The sequence below is a fragment of the Agelaius tricolor genome, unplaced genomic scaffold (genome assembly GCF_023055355.1).
Source record: "Agelaius tricolor isolate 1412-34295 unplaced genomic scaffold, bAgeTri1.0.p SCAF_100, whole genome shotgun sequence".
Classification (NCBI taxonomy): Eukaryota; Metazoa; Chordata; class Aves; order Passeriformes; family Icteridae; genus Agelaius; species Agelaius tricolor.
This window is the reverse complement of record NW_027269360.1, coordinates 221,597-239,295: the sequence shown is the minus strand read 5'-3', so window position 1 is coordinate 239,295 and position 17,699 is coordinate 221,597. Positions and strand designations below refer to the sequence as shown.

At 46.0% G+C, this 17,699-nt stretch overlaps 2 protein-coding genes across 2 annotated transcripts in view; both read right to left on the bottom strand.

Moving 5' to 3' along the window:
• Window positions 1-11,031: 11,031 nt before the first annotated feature.
• On the bottom strand, window positions 11,032-15,631 carry LOC139586017 (uncharacterized). Its single transcript, XM_071419140.1, is given in 5 exon segments — window positions 11,032-11,104; window positions 12,671-12,695; window positions 12,880-13,005; window positions 15,284-15,534; window positions 15,536-15,631. Coding segments are annotated over 5 exon segments (570 nt in total). The 5' UTR covers window position 15,631.
• Window positions 15,632-15,896: 265 nt separating this feature from the next.
• The window catches only part of LOC139586016 (tonsoku-like protein), a 41,592-nt gene continuing 39,789 nt past the window's right edge, over window positions 15,897-17,699 (bottom strand). Inside the window, exon 6 of the mRNA XM_071419139.1 lies at window positions 15,897-15,939. Coding sequence (XP_071275240.1) covers window positions 15,897-15,939 — 43 coding nt within the window. The remainder of the gene's footprint in view (window positions 15,940-17,699) is intronic.

The following is a 17,699-nucleotide window of genomic DNA, read 5'->3' as shown; positions in this document are numbered from 1 at the left end:
AGGATCTGGAATTTGGGATCCGGGCTTCGGGGATTTACGGGCAGGACTTAAGGGATTTAGGAACAAAATTTCAGGGATTTAGGAGCAGGAATTTGGGATTAGGGGATTTAGGATCAGGGATTAGGGGATTGAGGATCAGGGATTGGCGATTTATCATCAGGTGTTTGGGGATTTAGGAGCAGGAATTTGGGCTTAGGGGATTTAGGATCAAAATTTCAGGGATTTAAAACCAAGAATTTGGGATTAGGGGATTTAGAATCAGGGATTAGAGGGTTTAGGAACAAAACTGCAGGGATTTAGGATCAGGAATTAGGGGGTTTGAGATCAGGGATTTGGGGTTTAGGGGATTTAGGAGCAGGAATTTGGGATTTAGGGGATTTAGGAGCAGGAATTTTGGATTAGGAGATTTAGGATCAGGAATTTGAGATTTGGGGATTTAGGATCAGGGATTTGGGGACTTAGGATCGAGAATTTGGGCTTTAGAATCAGAGATTTGGGATTAGGGGATTTAGGATCCGGGCTCAGGGGATTTAGGAGCGCTCCCTTGGGATTTTTATTGGGAATTTGGGATCTGGAATTTGGGATTTTGGGGCTTAGGGGATTTAGGATCAAAATTTCAGAAATTTAGGACCAGGAATTTTGGATTAGGGGATTTAGGATCAAGGATTAGGGGATTTAGAATCAGGAATTTGGGGCTTAGGGGATTTAGGAGCAGGAATTTTGTATTAAGGATCAGGAATTTGGGATTAGGGGATTTAGGAGCAGGATTTTGGGATTTGGGATCACAAATTCAGAGGTCAGGAATTTGGGGATTAGGGGATTTAGGATCCAGAATTAAGGGTTTGGGGTCAGGAATTTGGGGATTTAGGATCTGGAATTTGAGATTTGGGGACTTAGGTTCAGGGATTTGGGATTAGGGGATTTAGGATCTGGAATTTGAGATTTGGGATTTAGGAGCCGGAATTTGGGATTAGGGGATTTAGGAGCAGGGATTTGGGGCTTAGGGGATTTAGGAGCGCTCCTTTGGGATTTTTATTGGGAATTTAGGATCAGGAATTTGGGATTTTGGGTCTTAGGGGATTTAGGAGCGCTCCCACCTCCAGGGGCTCCCCGTGCCTCAGCTCCAGCTCCGAATGTGGCTGGGATTTGGGGGTTTTTGTAGGGAATTTGGGGATTTAGGAGCAGGAATTTTTGGGTTTAGGGGATTTAGGATCAAAATTTCAGGGATTCAGCATCAGGAAGTTGGGATTAGGGGATTTAGGATCAAGGATTAGGGGGTTTAGGACCAGGAATTTGGGATTAGTAATGCAAAGGTCAGGAATTTGGGGATTAGGGGATTTAGGATCCAGAATTAAGGGTTTGGGATCAGGAATTTGGGGATTTAGGATCTGGAATTTGAGATTTGGGCACTTAGGTTCAGGGATTTGGGATTAGGGGATTTAGGATCCGGAATTTAGGAGCCGGAATTTGGGATTAGGGGATTTAGGAGCAGGGATTTGGGGCTTAGGGGATTTAGGAGCGCTCCTTTGGGATTTTTATTGGACATTTGGGATCAGGAATTTGGGGTTTTTGGGGATTTAGGAGCAGGAATTTGGGATTTTGGGGCTTAGGGGATTTAGGATCCGGGCTTAGGGGATTTAGGAGCGCTCCCACCTCCAGGGGTTCCTCTGGAAGTGCTGCAGGGCCCGGGAATGTGGCTGGGATTTGGGGTTTTTATTGGGAATTTGGGGATTTAGGAGCAGGAATTTGGGTTTAGGGGATTTAGGATCAAAATTTCAGGGATTTAGGATCAGGGGATTTAGGAGCAGTAATTAGGGGGTTTGGGATCAGGATTTTGGGATTTAGGACCAGGATATTGGGATTTGGGATCAGGAATGCAGAGTTCAGGAATTTGGGGATTAGGGGATTTAGGATCCAGAATGAAGGGTTTGGGATCAGGAATTTGACGATTAGGGGATTAAGGATCAGGAATTTGGGGGTTTAGGATCAGGGCTTAGGGGATTTAGGAGTGCTCCCTTGGGATTTTTATTGGGAATTTGGGATCAGGAATTTGGGATTTAGGATCAGGAATTTGGGAGTTTGGGGGATTTAGGATCAGGGATTAGGGGATTGAGGATCAGGGATTGGCGATTTATCATCAGGTGTTTGGGGATTTAGGAGCAGGAATTTGGGCTTAGGGGATTTAGGATCAAAATTTCAGGGATTTAAAACCAAGAATTTGGGATTAGGGGATTTAGAATCAGGGATTAGAGGGTTTAGGAACAAAACTGCAGGGATTTAGGATCAGGAATTAGGGGGTTTGAGATCAGGGATTTGGGGTTTAGGGGATTTAGGAGCAGGGATTTGGGATTTAGGGGATTTAGGAGCAGGAATTTTGGATTAGGAGATTTAGGATCAGGAATTTGAGATTTGGGGATTTAAGATCAGGGATTTGGGGACTTAGGATCGAGAATTTGGGCTTTAGGATCAGAGATTTGGGATTAGGGGATTTAGGATCCGGGCTCAGGGGATTTAGGAGCGCTCCCTTGGGATTTTTATTGGGAATTTGGGATCTGGAATTTGGGATTTTGGGGCTTAGGGGATTTAGGATCAAAATTTCAGAAATTTAGGACCAGGAATTTTGGATTAGGGGATTTAGGATCAAGGATTAGGGGATTTAGAATCAGGAATTTGGGGCTTAGGGGATTTAGGAGCAGGAATTTTGTATTAAGGATCAGGAATTTGGGATTAGGGGATTTAGGAGCAGGATTTTGGGATTTGGGATCACAAATTCAGAGGTCAGGAATTTGGGGATTAGGGGATTTAGGATCCAGAATGAAGGGTTTGGGGTCAGGAATTTGGGGGTTTAGGATCAGGAATTTGGGGATTTAGGATTTAGGATCCGGGATTTGGGATTAGGGGATTTAGGAGCGGGAATTTGGGGATTGAGGCTCCGGGCTTAGGGGATTTAGGAGCACTCCCTTGGGATTTTCATTGGGAATTTGGGATCCAGATTTTGAGGATTTAGGATCAGGGATTTGGGATTAGGGGATTTAGGAGCAGGAATTTGGGGATTTAGGATCAAGTATTTGGGGGTTTAGCATCAGGGATTGGCGATTTAGGATCCGGGCTTAGGGGATTTAGGAGCGCTCCCTTGGGATTTTTATTGGGAATTTGGGATCAGGAATTTGTGGATTTTTGGGCCTAGGGGATTTAGGATCCGGGCTTAGGGGATTTAGGAGCGCTCCCACCTCCAGGGGTTCCTCTGGAAGTGCTGCAGGGCCCGGCAATGTGGGCTGGAATTTGGGGTTTTTATTGGGAATTTGGGGATTTAGGAGCAGGAATTTGGGTTTAGGGGATTTAGGATCAAAATTTCTTTGATTTAGCAGCAGGAATTTGGGATTAGGGGATTTAGGAGCTGGAATTAGGGGATTTAGGATCAGAAATTTGGGGATTTGGGATTTAGAATCAGGAATTTGAGATTTAGAATCAGGAATTTGAGATTTGGGGATTTAGGACCAGGAATTTGGGATTTGGGATCAGGAATGCAGAGGTCAGGAATTTGGGGATTAGGGGATTTAGGATCCAGGATTAAGAGTTTGGGATCAGGGATTTGAGATTTGGGGATTTTGGAGCAGGGATTTGGGGATTGAGAATCAGGGATTAGGGGATTTAGGAGCGCTCCCTTGGGATTTTTATTGGGAATTTGGGATCAGGAATTTGGGGATTTGGGATTTAGGATCAGGAATTTGGGATTTTGGGCCTTAGGGGATTTACGATCTGGTCTTAGGGGATTTAGGATCAAAATTTCAGGGATTTAGGAGCAGGAATTTGGGAGTTTTGGGGATTTAGGATCAGGGATTAGGGGATTGAGGATCAGGGATTGGCGATTTATCATCAGGTGTTTGGGGATTTAGGAGCAGGAATTTGGGCTTAGGGGATTTAGGATCAAAATTTCAGGGATTTAAAACCAAGAATTTGGGATTAGGGGATTTAGAATCAGGGATTAGAGGGTTTAGGAACAAAATTGCAGGGATTTAGGATCAGGAATTAGGGGGTTTGAGATCAGGGATTTGGGGTTTAGGGGATTTAGGAGCAGGGATTTGGGATTTAGGGGATTTAGGAGCAGGAATTTTGGATTAGGAGATTTAGGATCAGGAATTTGAGATTTGGGGATTTAGGATCAGGGATTTGGGGACTTAGGATCGAGAATTTGGGCTTTAGGATCAGAGATTTGGGATTAGGGGATTTAGGATCCGGGTTTAGGTGATTTAGGAGCGCTCCCTTGGGATTTTTATTGGGAATTTGGGATCTGGAATTTGGGATTTTGGGGCTTAGGGGATTTAGGATCAAAATTTCAGAAATTTAGGACCAGGAATTTTGGATTAGGGGATTTAGGATCAAGGATTAGGGGATTTAGAATCAGGAATTTGGGGCTCAGGGGATTTAGGAGCAGGAATTTTGTATTAAGGATCAGGAATTTGGGATTAGAGGGTTTAGGAGCAGGATTTTGGGATTTGGGATCACAAATTCAGAGGTCAGGAATTTGGGGATTAGGGAGGGGATTTAGGATCCAGAATGAAGGGTTTGGGGTCAGGAATTTGAGATTTGGGGATTTAGGAGCAGGGCTTAGGGGATTTAGGATCAAAATTTCAGGGATTTAGGATCAGGAATTTGTGATTAGGGGATTTAGGAGCTGGAATTAGGGGGTTTAGGATCAGGATTTTGGGATTTGGGATCACAAATTCAGAGGTCAGGAATTTGGGGATTAGGGGATTTAGGATCCAGAATGAAGGGTTTGGGATCAGGAATTTGGGGGTTTAGGATCAGGAATTTGGGGATTTAGGATTTAGGATCCGGGATTTGGGATTAGGGGATTTAGGAGCGGGAATTTGGGGATTGAGGCTCCGGGTTTAGGGGATTTAGGAGCGCTCCCTTGGGATTTTTATTGGGAATTTGGGATCCAGATTTTGGGGATTTAGGAGCAGGAATTTGGGATTAGGGGATTTAGGAGCAGGAATTTGGGGATTTAGGATCAAGTATTTGGGGGTTTAGCATCAGGGATTGGCGATTTAGGATCCGGGCTTAGGGGATTTAGGATCAGCGTTTAGGGGATTTAGGAGCGCTGCCACCTCCAGGGGTTCCTCTGGAAGTGCTGCAGGGCCCGGGAATGTGGGAACGGCCTCAGGGATTTGGGGTTTTTGGGGATTTAGGAGCAGGAATTTGCAATTTGGGGCTTAGGGGATTTAGGATCCAGAATTTGGGCTTAGGGGATTTAGGATCCGGGCTTAGGGGATTTAGGAGCGCTCCCACCTCCAGGGGCTCCTCTGGAAGTGCTGCAGGGCCCGGGAATGTGGCTGGGATTTGGGGTTTTTATAGGGAATTTGAGGATTTAGGAGCAGGGATTTGGGTTTAGGGGATTTAGGATCAAAATTTCAGGGATTTAGGATCAGGGGATTTAGGAGCAGTAATTAGGGGGTTTGGGATCAGGATTTTGGGATTTAGGACCAGGATATTGGGATTTGGGATCAGGAATGCAGAGTTCAGGAATTTGGGGATTAGGGGATTTAGGATCCAGAATGAAGGGTTTAGGATCAGGAATTTGACAATTAGGGGATTAAGGATCAGGAATTTGGGGGTTTAGGATCAGGGCTTAGGGGATTTAGGAGCGCTCCCTTGGGATTTTTATTGGGAATTTGGGATCAGGAATTTGGGATTTAGGATCAGGAATTTGGGATTTTGGGGCTTAGGGGATTTAGGATCAGGAATTTGGGATTTTTGGGCTGAGGTGATTTAGGATCCAGGCCTAGGTGATTTAGGAGCTCTCCCACCTCCAGGGGCTCCCCCTGCCTCAGCTCCAGCTCCCTCTGGAAGTGCTGCAGGGCCCGGGAATGTGCCTGGGATTTGGGGTTTTTTGAAGGGAATTTGGGGATTTAGGAGCAGGATTTTGGGGATTTAGGATCCGGATTTTGGGTTTAGGGGGTTTAGGAGCTCTCCCACCTCCAGGGGCTCCCCTCTCCTCAGCTCCAGCTCCCTCTGGAAGTGCTGCAGGGCCCGGGAATGTGGCTGGGATTTGGGGGTTTTTGTAGGGAATTTGGGGATTTAGGAGCAGGGCTTAGGGGATTTAGGATCCAGAATTTGGGCCTAGGGGATTTAGGAGCTCTCCCACCTCCAGGGGCTCCCCTTTCCTCAGCTCCAGCTCCCTCTGGAAGTGCTGCAGGGCCCGGGAATGTGGCTGGGATTTGGGGGTTTTTATTGGGAATTTGGGGATTTAGGAGCAGGGATTTGGGATTTTGGGGCTTAGGGGATTTAGGATCCGGAATTTGGGATTTGGGATCAGGAATGTGGGGATTTGGGGATTAGGGGATTTTGGAGCAGGAATTTGGGGATTGAGGCTCCGGGTTTAGGGGATTTAGGAGCGCTCCCTTGGGATTTTTATTGGGAATTTGGGATCCAGAATTTGAGGATTTAGGATCAGGGATTTGGGATTAGGGGATTTAGGAGCAGGAATTTGGGGATTTAGGATCAAGTATTTGGGGGTTTAGCATCAGGGATTGGCGATTTAGGATCCGGGCCTAGGGGATTTAGGATCAGCGTTTAGGGGATTTAGGAGCGCTGCCACCTCCAGGGGTTCCTCTGGAAGTGCTGCAGGGCCCAGGAATGTGGGAACGGCCTCAGGGATTTGGGGTTTTTGGGGATTTAGGATTGGAATTTTTGGGCTTAGGGGATTTAGGAGCTCTCCCACCTCCAGGGGCTCCCCGTGTCTCAGCTCCAGCTCCCTAAGCCGGAGCAGGGCTTAGGGGATTTAGGATCCGGAATTTGGGTTTAGGGGATTTAGGAGCTCTCCCACCTCCAGGGGCTCCCCTTTCCTCAGCTCCAGCTCCCTCTGGAAGTGCTGCAGGGCCCGGGAATGTGGGAACGGCCTCAGGGATTTGGGGTTTTTGGGGATTTAGGAGCAGGAATTTGGGGATTTTTGGGCCTAGGGGATTTAGGATCAGGGTTTAGGGGATTTAGGAGCTCTCCCACCTCCAGGGGCTCCCCCTGCCTCAGCTCCAGCTCCCTCTGGAAGTGCTGCAGGGCCCGGCCGTGCTCGCCCAGGTCCCTGAAGGTGGCGCCGAGGCTGACGTGGATCAGGGCCAGGTCCCGGCCCGGCAGCCCCAGGGACTCGGCCAGGGACAGCTGGGAGGGCAGGAAGTAATGACAAATTAATGAAAAATTAATTACAAAATTAAATAAAAACTAATTTTAAAATTAATTAAAAAATTAATAAAAATTAATTTTAAAATTAAGTAAAAATTAAGTAAAAATTAATTAAAAATTAATAAAGAAAAGAATTAAAAATTAATTGAAAATGAATTAAAAATAAATTAAAAGTCAATTTAAAAATTAATTAAAAGATATTTACAATATTAGTTAAAACCATTAAAAATTAACTAAAAATTAGTTAAAAATTAATTAAAAGTTATTTACAATATTAGTTTAAAACATTAAAAATTAATTAAAAATTAATTACAACATTACTTTCAAATTAATTAAAAATTAATTACGAATTAATTAAAAATTAATTAAAATTAATTACAATATTATTAATATTAATTAAAAATTAATTTAAGATCAATTAAAATTAATTTAAAATTAATTACAATATAAGTTAAAATTAATTAAAAATTAATTTAAAAAATTAAATAAAAATTAATTAATAAAATAATTAAATTTAATTTAAAATTAATTTAAATTAATTAAAAATTAATTAAAATATTAATTAAAATTAATTTAAAATAATTACAAATTAATTTAAATTAATTAAAAATTAATTAAAATATTAATTAAAATTAATTTAAAATAATTACAAATTAATTTAAATTAATTAAAAATTAATTAATAAAATAATTAAATTTCATTAAAAATTAATTTAAACTATTTTAAAATTAATTACAATATTACTTAAAATTCATTAAAAATTAATTTTAAAATTAATGAGTTAAAAATTAATTACAAAATTAATTAATAAAAATTAATTAAAAATTAATTAATACAATAATTAGAAATTAATTAATACAATAATTAAAAATTAAGTAAAATTAAAAATTAAGTAAAAATTAATTAAAAGTATTTTAAAATTAATTACCATATTAATTAAAATTAATGTAAAATTAATTTAAAAATAATGAATTAAAAATTAATTACAGAATTAATTACAAAATTAATTTCAAAATTAATGAATTCAAAAATTAACAAAGAAACCAGAAACGAGCAGGAGAAAATTAAAAGAAAAAACCAATTAGGAAAAAAAATTCTACAATTAATTGTCAAAACGTTTGGGAAAAAATCCACCCCAAAGTCAGGGAAAAAAATCCCCCAAATTCTAAAAAAAATCCGAAAAAAATTCCCCCAAAATCACCAAAAAATCACCAAAAAAATCACAAAATGTTCCCCAAAAATCACTAAAAAAACCCCCAAAGAAATCCCCAAAAAATCCAAAAAAATCCCCCCAAAAAAACCCCAAAAAATCAGGAAAAAAATCCCCAAAATCCAAAATAAAATAAAAAAAATCACCAAAAAATCCCCAAAAAATCCCTAAAAAATCTCCAAAAATCAGAAAAAAAATCCCTAAAGAAATCTCAAAAAATCCCAAAAAAGCCCCAAAAAAACCCCAAAAAAACCACGAAAAAATTCCCCAAAATCCGAAATAAAATCAAAAAAAATCCCCAAAAAATAGCAAAAAATCCCTTAAAAATCCCTAAAAAATCTCCAAAAATCAGAAAAAAATCCCTAAAGAAATCAAAAAAATCCCAAAAAAAACCAAAAAAACCCCAAAAAATCAGGAAAAAAATCCCCCAAAATCCGAAATAAAATTTAAAAAAATCCCCAAAAAATCCCCAAAAAATCTCCAAAAATCAGAAAAAAATCCCTAAAGAAATCCCAAAAAATCCCAAAAAATCCCCCCCAAAAAATCAGGAAAAAAATCCCCCAAAATCCGAAATAAAATCTGAAAAAAATCCCCAAAATATCCCAAAAAATCCCTAAAAAAATCTCCAAAAAATCTCCAAAAATCAGAAAAAAATCCCTAAAGAAAGAAAAAAAAATCCCCAAAAAACCCCCCAAAAATCACGAAAATATCACGAAAAAATTCCCCAAAATCCGAAATAAAACCAAAAATCCCCCCCAAAAAATAGCAAAAAAATCCAAAAAAATCCCTAAAAAATCTCCAAAAATCAGAAAAAAATCCCTAAAGAAATAAAAAAATCCCAAAAAATCCCCCAAAATCCGAAATAAAATCTGAAAAAAATCCCCAAAAAATCCCCAAAAAAACCCCAAAAAATCACGAAAAAATTCCCCAAAATCCAAAATAAAATCTGGAAAAAATCCCCAAAAAATCCCCAAAAAATCCCTAAAAAATCCCCAAAAATCAGAAAAAAATCCCTAAAGAAATAAAAAAATCCCCAAAAAAACCGCAAAAAAACCCCAAAAAATCAGGAAAAAAATCCCCCAAAATCTGAAATAAAATAAAAAAAAAATCCCCAAAAATATCAAAAAAATCCAAAATAAAATCACAAAAAAATCTCCAAAAATCATAAAAAAATCCCTAAAAAAATCAAAAAAACTTCCCAAAAAATCCCCCCAAAAAAACCCAAAAAATCACGAAAAAAATTCCCCAAAATCCAAAATAAAATGAAAAAAAATCCCCAAAAAATCCGAAAAAAATAAAAAAAAAAAATCTCCAAAAAAATCTCCAAAAATCATAAAAAAATCCCTAAAGAAATCCCCAAAAAATCCCAAAAAAAACCCCCAAAAAATCCCAAAAAATCAGGAAAAAAATTCCCCAAAATCCGAAATAAAATTAAAAAAATCCCCAAAAAATCCCCAAAAAATCCCCGAAAAATCCCCAAGAAATCCCTAAAAAAATCTCCAAAAATCAGAAAAAAATCCCTAAAAAAATAAAAAAAAATCCCCAAAAAAACCCCAAAAAATCACGAAAAAAATTCCCCAAAATCCAAAAAAAATCTGGAAAAAATCTGAAAAAAATCCCAAAAAATCCCTAAAAAATCCCCAAAAATCAGCAAAAAATCCCTAAAACACCCAAAAAAAAATCCCCCAAATTCCAATTTTTTGCCCAAATTCCCAAATTTGCCCAAAATTCCCAAAATTCCCCCAAATCCCAGGTTCTGTACCTGTTTCTGGTAGAACTCGGCCGCCCTCTGGAAGTGGCCCAGCCGGGCCAGGCTGTCCCCGAGGCGCTCGCACAGGGACAGGGACACAGAGGGGACAGCGGGGTCAGCGCGGGCCAGCGCAGAGAGACAGCGACACACACGGGACACTGCGGGGACATGGGGACAGTGGGGACATTGGGGACATTGGGGGGATTGGAGCTGTTGGGGACATTGGGGACATTGGGGACATTGGGGACACTGGGGACACTCAGGGGATTGGGGACATTGAAGGGATTGGGGACATTGGGGACATTGGGGGGATTGGAGCTGTTGGGGACTTTGGGGACATTGGGGACATTGGGGGCATTGGGGACATTGGGGACACTGTGGCTGTTGGGGTGACAGGGACACAGAGGGGACAGCGGGGTCAGCGCGGGCCAGCGCAGAGAGACAGCGACACACACGGGACACTGCGGGGACATGGGGACACATTGGGGACATTGGGGACATTGGGGACATTGGGGACATTGAAGGGACTGGGGACATTGGGGACATTGGGGGGATTGGGGACATAGGGGACATAGGGGACATTGGGGACATTGAAGGGATTGGGGACATTGGGGACATTGGAGGGATTGGAGCTGTTGGGGACATTGGGGACATTGGGGACATTGGGGGGATTGGGGACACTCAGGGACATTGGGGACATTGGGGACATTGGAGGGATTGGGGACATTGGGGGCATTGGGGACATTGGGGACACTCAGGGACATTGGGGACATTGGGGACATTGGGGACATTGGGGACATTGGGGACATTAGGGACACTCAGGGACATTGGGGACATTGGAGGGATTGGGGACACTCAGGGACATTGGGGACACTGGAGCTCTTGGACACACTCAGGGGTCAATGGAGACATTGGGGACATTGGAGGGATTGGGGACATTGGGGGCATTGGGGGCATTGGGGACACTGGAGACATTGGGGACACTCAGGGGGATTGGGAACATTGGGGGCATTGGGGGCAGTCAGGGACAGTGGGGACATTGGAGGGATTGGGGACATTGGGAACATGGGGAACACTGGGGACACTCACGACATTGGAGCTCTTAGGGACATTGGGGACACTCAGGGATATTGGGGACACTGGGGATGATGGGGGCATTGGGGGCATTGGGGACACTGTGGCTGTTGGGGTGACAGGGACACAGAGGGGACAGCGGGGTCAGCGCGGGCCAGGGCAGAGAGACAGCGACACACACGGGACACTGCGGGGACATTGGGGACATTGGGGACTTTGGGGACATTGGGGACACTCAGGGGATTGGGGACACTGAAGGGATTGGGGACATTGGGGGGATTGGAGCTGTTGGGGACATTGGGGGCATTGGGGACACTCAGGGACATTGGGGACATTGGGGACATTTGGGACATTGGGGGCATTGGGGATATTGGGGACATTCAGGGACATTGGGGACACTCAGGGGGATTGGGGACATTGGGGACATTGGGGGCATTGGGGACATTGGGGACACTCAGGGACATTGGAGACATTGGAGGGATTGGGGACACTGGGGACACTCAGGGACATTGGGGGCATTGGAGGGATTGGGGACACTCAGGGGATTGGGGATACTGGGGACATTCAGGGACATTGGGGCCCATTGGGGACATTGGGGCCCATTGGGGACACTCAGGGACATTGGGGGCATTGGGGACATTGGGGACATCAGGGAAACTCAGGGACATTGGGGACATTGGAGGGATTGGGGACATTGGGGACACTCAGGGACATTGGGGACACTCAGAGGGATTGGGAGCATTGGAAACATTGGGGACACTGGAGACCCTCAGGGGGATCTGGGACATTGGGGACACTCAGGCACATTGGGGGCATTGGAGGGACTGGGGACATTGGGCACATTCAGGGACATTGGGAACATTGGGGACACTGGGGACCTCTGGGACATTGGAGACTTGAGGGACATTGGGGACATTGAAGGGATTGGGGACACTCAGGAACATTGGGGGCATTGGGACACTCAGGTACATTGGGGACATTGGAGGGATTGGGGACATTGGGGACATTGGGGGCATTGGGGACATTCAGGGACATTGGGGCCATTGAAGGGATTGGGGATATTTGGGACATTGGGGACACTGGGGACACTCAGGGGGATTGGGGACATTGGAATTCTTAGGGATATTGGGGACATTGGGGACACTCAGGGACATTGGGGGCACTCAGGGACATTGGGGACACTCAGGGGCATTTGGGACACTCTGAGGCATTGGGGACACTCAGGGACACTGGGGACACTGGGGACACTCTGAGGCATTGGGGACATTGGGCACATTGGGGGCATTGGGGATATTGGGGACATTCAGGGCCATTGGGGCCATTGGAGGGATTGGGGACACTGGGGACATTGGGGACACTCAGGGGGATTGGGGACATTGAGGAGGATTGGGACACTCAGGGACATTGGGGACACTGGGGACACTCAGGGACATTGGGGACACTGAGGGAATGGGGACATTGGGGACATTGGGGACATTGGAGCTGTTGGGGACATTGGGGACACTCAGAGGGATTTGGAACGTTGGGGACATTGTAGGCATTGGGGACATTGGAGGCATTGGGGACATTGAAGGGATTGGGGACATTGGGGGCATGGGGACACCCAGGGGAATTGGGTACACTGGGGACACTGGAGACCCTCAGGGGGATCTGGGACATTGGGGACACTCAGGGGGATTGGGGACATCAGGGACATTGGGGACATCGGGAACACTGGAGACCCTCAGGGGGATCTGGGACATCAGGGACATTGGGGACATTGGGGACGTTGGGGGCATTGGGGACACTGTGGCTGTTGGGGTGACAGGGACACAGAGGGGACAGCGGGGTCAGCGCGGGCCAGCGCAGAGAGACAGCGACACACACGGGACACTGCGGGGACATTGGGACAGATTGGGGACATTGGGGACACTGGGGACACTCAGGGGATTGGGGACATTGAAGGGATTGGGGACATTGGGGACATTGGGGGGATTGGAGCTGTTGGGGACTTTGGGGACTTTGGGGACATTGGGGGCATTGGGGCCACTCAGGGACATTGGGGGCATTGGGAACATTGGGGACACTGGAGACCCTCAGGGGGATCTGGGACATTGGGGACACTCAGGGACATTGGGGCCATTGGAGGGATTGGGGACACTCAGGGACATTGGGGACATTGGGCACATTCAGGGAGATTGGGAATATTGGGGACACTCAGGGACATTGGGGATATTGGAGGGATTTGGGACATTGAAGGGATTGGGGATATTTGGGACATTGGGGACATTGGGGACATTGGGGGCATTGGGGACACTGGGGACACTCAGGGACATTGGGGACATGGGGACACTCAAGGACATTGGGGACACTCAGGGACATTGGGGCATTGGAGGGATTGGGGACACTGGGGACATTCAGGATGATTGGGACACAGGGGGATTGGGGGCATTGGGGACACTCAGGGACATTGGGGACTCTCAGAGGGATTTGGGACATGGAGCTCTTGGAGACACTCAGGGACACTGGGGGCATTGGAGGGATTTGGGACATTGGGCACATTGGAGACACTCAGAGGGATTGGGGACATTGGGGACACTGGAGACTCTCAGGGGGATCTGGGACATTGGGGATGTTGGGGACATTCGGGACATTGGGGGCATTGGGGAAACTTAGGGGGATTGGGGACATTGGGGACATTTGGGACATTGGGAATATTGGGGACACTCTGAGGGAATGGGGACAGTGGGGACATTGGAGACACTCAGGGATATTGGGGATATTGGGGACAATCAGGGACATTGGGGGCATTGGAGGGATTGGGGACATTGGGGACACTGGGGACACTCAGGGGGATTGGGGACATTGGAGTTCTTAAGGATATTGGGGACATTGGGGACACTCTGAGGGAATGGGGACATTGGGCACATTGGGGGCATTGGGGACACTCAGGGACATTGGCGACATTCAGGGGGATCTGGGACATCGGGGACATCGGGGGCATTGGGGACACTCAGGGGGACTGGGGACATTGGGGATATTGGGGACATTGGGGGCATTGGGGACACTGTGGCTGTTGGGGTGACAGGGACACAGAGGGGACAGCGGGGTCAGCGCGGGCCAGGGCAGAGAGACAGCGACACACACGGGACACTGCGGGGACACATTGGGGACATTGGGGACACTGGGGACATTGGCGACACTCAGGGACATTGGGGACATTGGGGGGATTGGGGACACTCAGGGACATTGGGGATACTGGGGGCATTGGGGACATTGGGCAAACTCAGGGACATTGAAGGGGGATTGGGGACATTGGGGGCATTGGGCACACTCAGGGACATTGGGGGCATTGGAGGGATTGGGGACATTGGGGACACTCAGGGACATTGGGGGCATTGGGGGCACTGGAGGGATTGGGGGCACTGGGGACATTGGAGGCACTGGGGACATTGGAGGCACTGGGGACACTCAGGGACATTCAGGGACACTCTGAGGCATTGGGGACACTGGGGACACATTTAGGGGGATTGGGGGCATTGGGCACATTGGGGCCATTGGAGGGATTGGGGACACTCAGGGACATTGGGGACCATTGGGGACACTCAGGGACATTGGGGGCGTTGGGGACGCTCAGGGGGATTGGGGACACGGGGACACTCAAGGACATTGAGGACACTCAGGGACATTGGGGACATTGGGGACATTGAGGAGGATTGGGACACTCAGGGACATTGGGGATATTGGAGGGATTTGGGACATTGAAGGGATTGGGGACATTGGGAACATTGAGGACACTCAGGGACATTGGGGACATTGGAGCTCTTGGACACACTCAGGGGTCAATGGAGACATTGGGGACATTGGAGGGATTGGGGACATTGGGCACATTCAAGGACATTGGCAACAGTGGGACACTCGGGGATTGGGGACATTGGAGCTCTTAGGAACATTGGGGACACTCAGAGGGATTTGGGACATTGAAGGGATGGGGGACATCAGGGACATTGGGCACTTGAGGGACATTGGGGACACTCAGGGGGGATTGGGGACAGTCAGGGATATTGGGGACACTCAGGGGCATTGGGGACACTGTGGCTGTTGGGGTGACAGGGACACAGAGGGGACAGCGGGGTCAGCGCAGGCCAGGGCAGAGAGACAGCGACACACACGGGACACTGCGGGGACAGATTGGGGACATTGGGGACTTTGGAGGGATTGGGGACATTGGGGACATTGAAGGGATTGGGGACATTGGGGACATTGGGGGGATTGGAGCTGTTGGGGACATTGGGGACACTCAGGGACATTGGGGACATTGGAGGGATTGGGGATATTTGGGACATTGGGGACATTGGGGACACTCAGAGGGATTGGGGACATTGGGGGCATTGGGAACATTGGGGACACTGGAGACCCTCAGGGGGATCTGGGACATTGGGGACACTCAGGGACATTGGGGACACTCAGGGGCATTGGAGGCATTGGGCACATTCAGGGACATTGGGGACACTGGGGATACTGGGGACACTCAGGGGCATTGGGAATATTGGGGACACTCAGGGACATTGGAGCTCTTAGGGACATTGGGGACATCAGGGACATTGGGGACACTCGGGGACACTCAGGGACTTTGGGGACACTCTGAGGCATTGGGGACACTGTGGCTGTTGGGGTGACAGGGACACAGAGGGGACAGCGGGGTCAGCGCGGGCCAGGGCAGAGAGACAGCGACACACACGGGACACTGCGGGGACATGGGGACAGATTGGGGACATTGGGGACATTGGGGACATTGGGGACATTGGGGACAGTCAGGGACATTGGGGACACTCAAAGGGATTGGGGACATTGGGGACATTTGGAACATTGGGGACACTGGAGACCCTCAGGGGGATCTGGGACATTGGGGACATTGGGGACATTGGGGACACTCAGGCACCCCTGAGGAGCCATTTTGGTACCACTTGGGGCCATTTTGGTGCCAATTTTTGCCACCTGGTGCCATTTTTTCCCTTTTCCCCCCATTTTGGTGCCATTTTTTGCCCTTTTACCCCCATTTTTTGCCATTTTTTGCCCTTTTAGCCTCATTTTGCTGCCATTTTTTGCCCTTTTACCCCCATTTTTTGCCATTTTTTGCCCTTTTAGCCCCATTTTTTGCCATTTTTTGCCCTTTTACCCCCATTTTTTTGTCCTTTTTTTTGCCATTTCCCCCCCATTTTGGTGCCATTTTTTCCCTTTTAGCCCCATTTTGGTGCCACTTTTTGCCATTTTAGCCCCATTTTTAGCCATTTTAGCCCCATTTTGATGCCATGGTTTGCCCTTTTATCCCCATTTTATCCCCATTTTTTGCCCTTTTAACCCCATTCTGGTTCCATTTTTTGCCCTTTTACCCCCATTTTTTGCCCTTTTTTGCTATTTTACCCCCATTTTTGCCCTTTCAGCCCCATTTCGGTGCCATTTGGTCCCATTTTGGTGCCATTTTGTGCCCTTTTTTGCATTTTAGTGCCATTTTTTGCCCTTTTTGCCCCCTTTTTTGCCCCCATTTTGGTGCCGTTTTGGTGCCATTTTTTTCCGTTTTAGCCCCATTTTTTTACCCTTTTTTTTTTTGCCATTTTCCCCCCTTTTTGGCACCATTTTTTGCCCTTTCACCCCATTTTGGTGCCATTTTCAGCAATTTTAGCCCCATTTTGCTGCCATTTTTTTGCCCTTTTAGCCCCATTTTTTGCCACTTTTTACCATTTTCCCCCATTTTTTACCAATTTTTTCCCTTTTAGCCCCACTCTGGTGCCACTTTTTGCCCATTTTGGTGCAGTGATTTGCCTTTTTACCCCCATTTTTGCCATTTTTTGCCCTTTTACCCCCATTTTAGTGCCATTTTTGCCACTTTTTGCCATTTTAGCCCCATTTTGGTGCCATTTTCAGTAATTTTAGCCCCTTTTTGCTGCCACTTTTTGCCCTTTTACCCCCATTTTTTGCCTTTTTTTTGCCCTTTTAGCCCCATTTTTTTGCCATTTTTTCCCTTTTCGTCCCATTTTTTGTCATTTTTTGCCCTTTCAACCCCATTTTGGTGCCACTTTTTCCCATTTTTTGCCCCATTTTTTGCCCTTTTTCCCCCATTTTTGCCCCATTTTTTTGCCCTTTTACCACCATTTTGGTGCCATTTTGTGCCCTTTTTTCCCATTTTGGTGCCATTTTTTTCCCTTTTACCCCCATTTTGCTGCCCTTTTTTGCCCTTTTTTTGCATTTTGGTGCCACTTTTTGCCATTTTAGCCCCATTTTGGTGCCACTTTTTCCCATTTTTTGCCCTTTTAACCCAATTTTTGCCCCATTTTTTGCCCTTTTACCCCCATTTTATCCCAATTTTTTGCCCTTTTATCCCCATTTTGGTTCCATTTTTCCCCCTTACCCCCATTTTGGTGCCACTTTTTACAATTTTACCCCCATTTTTTTACCATTTTTTTCCCTTTTACCCCAATTTTAGCTCCATTTTTTGCCATTTTTCCC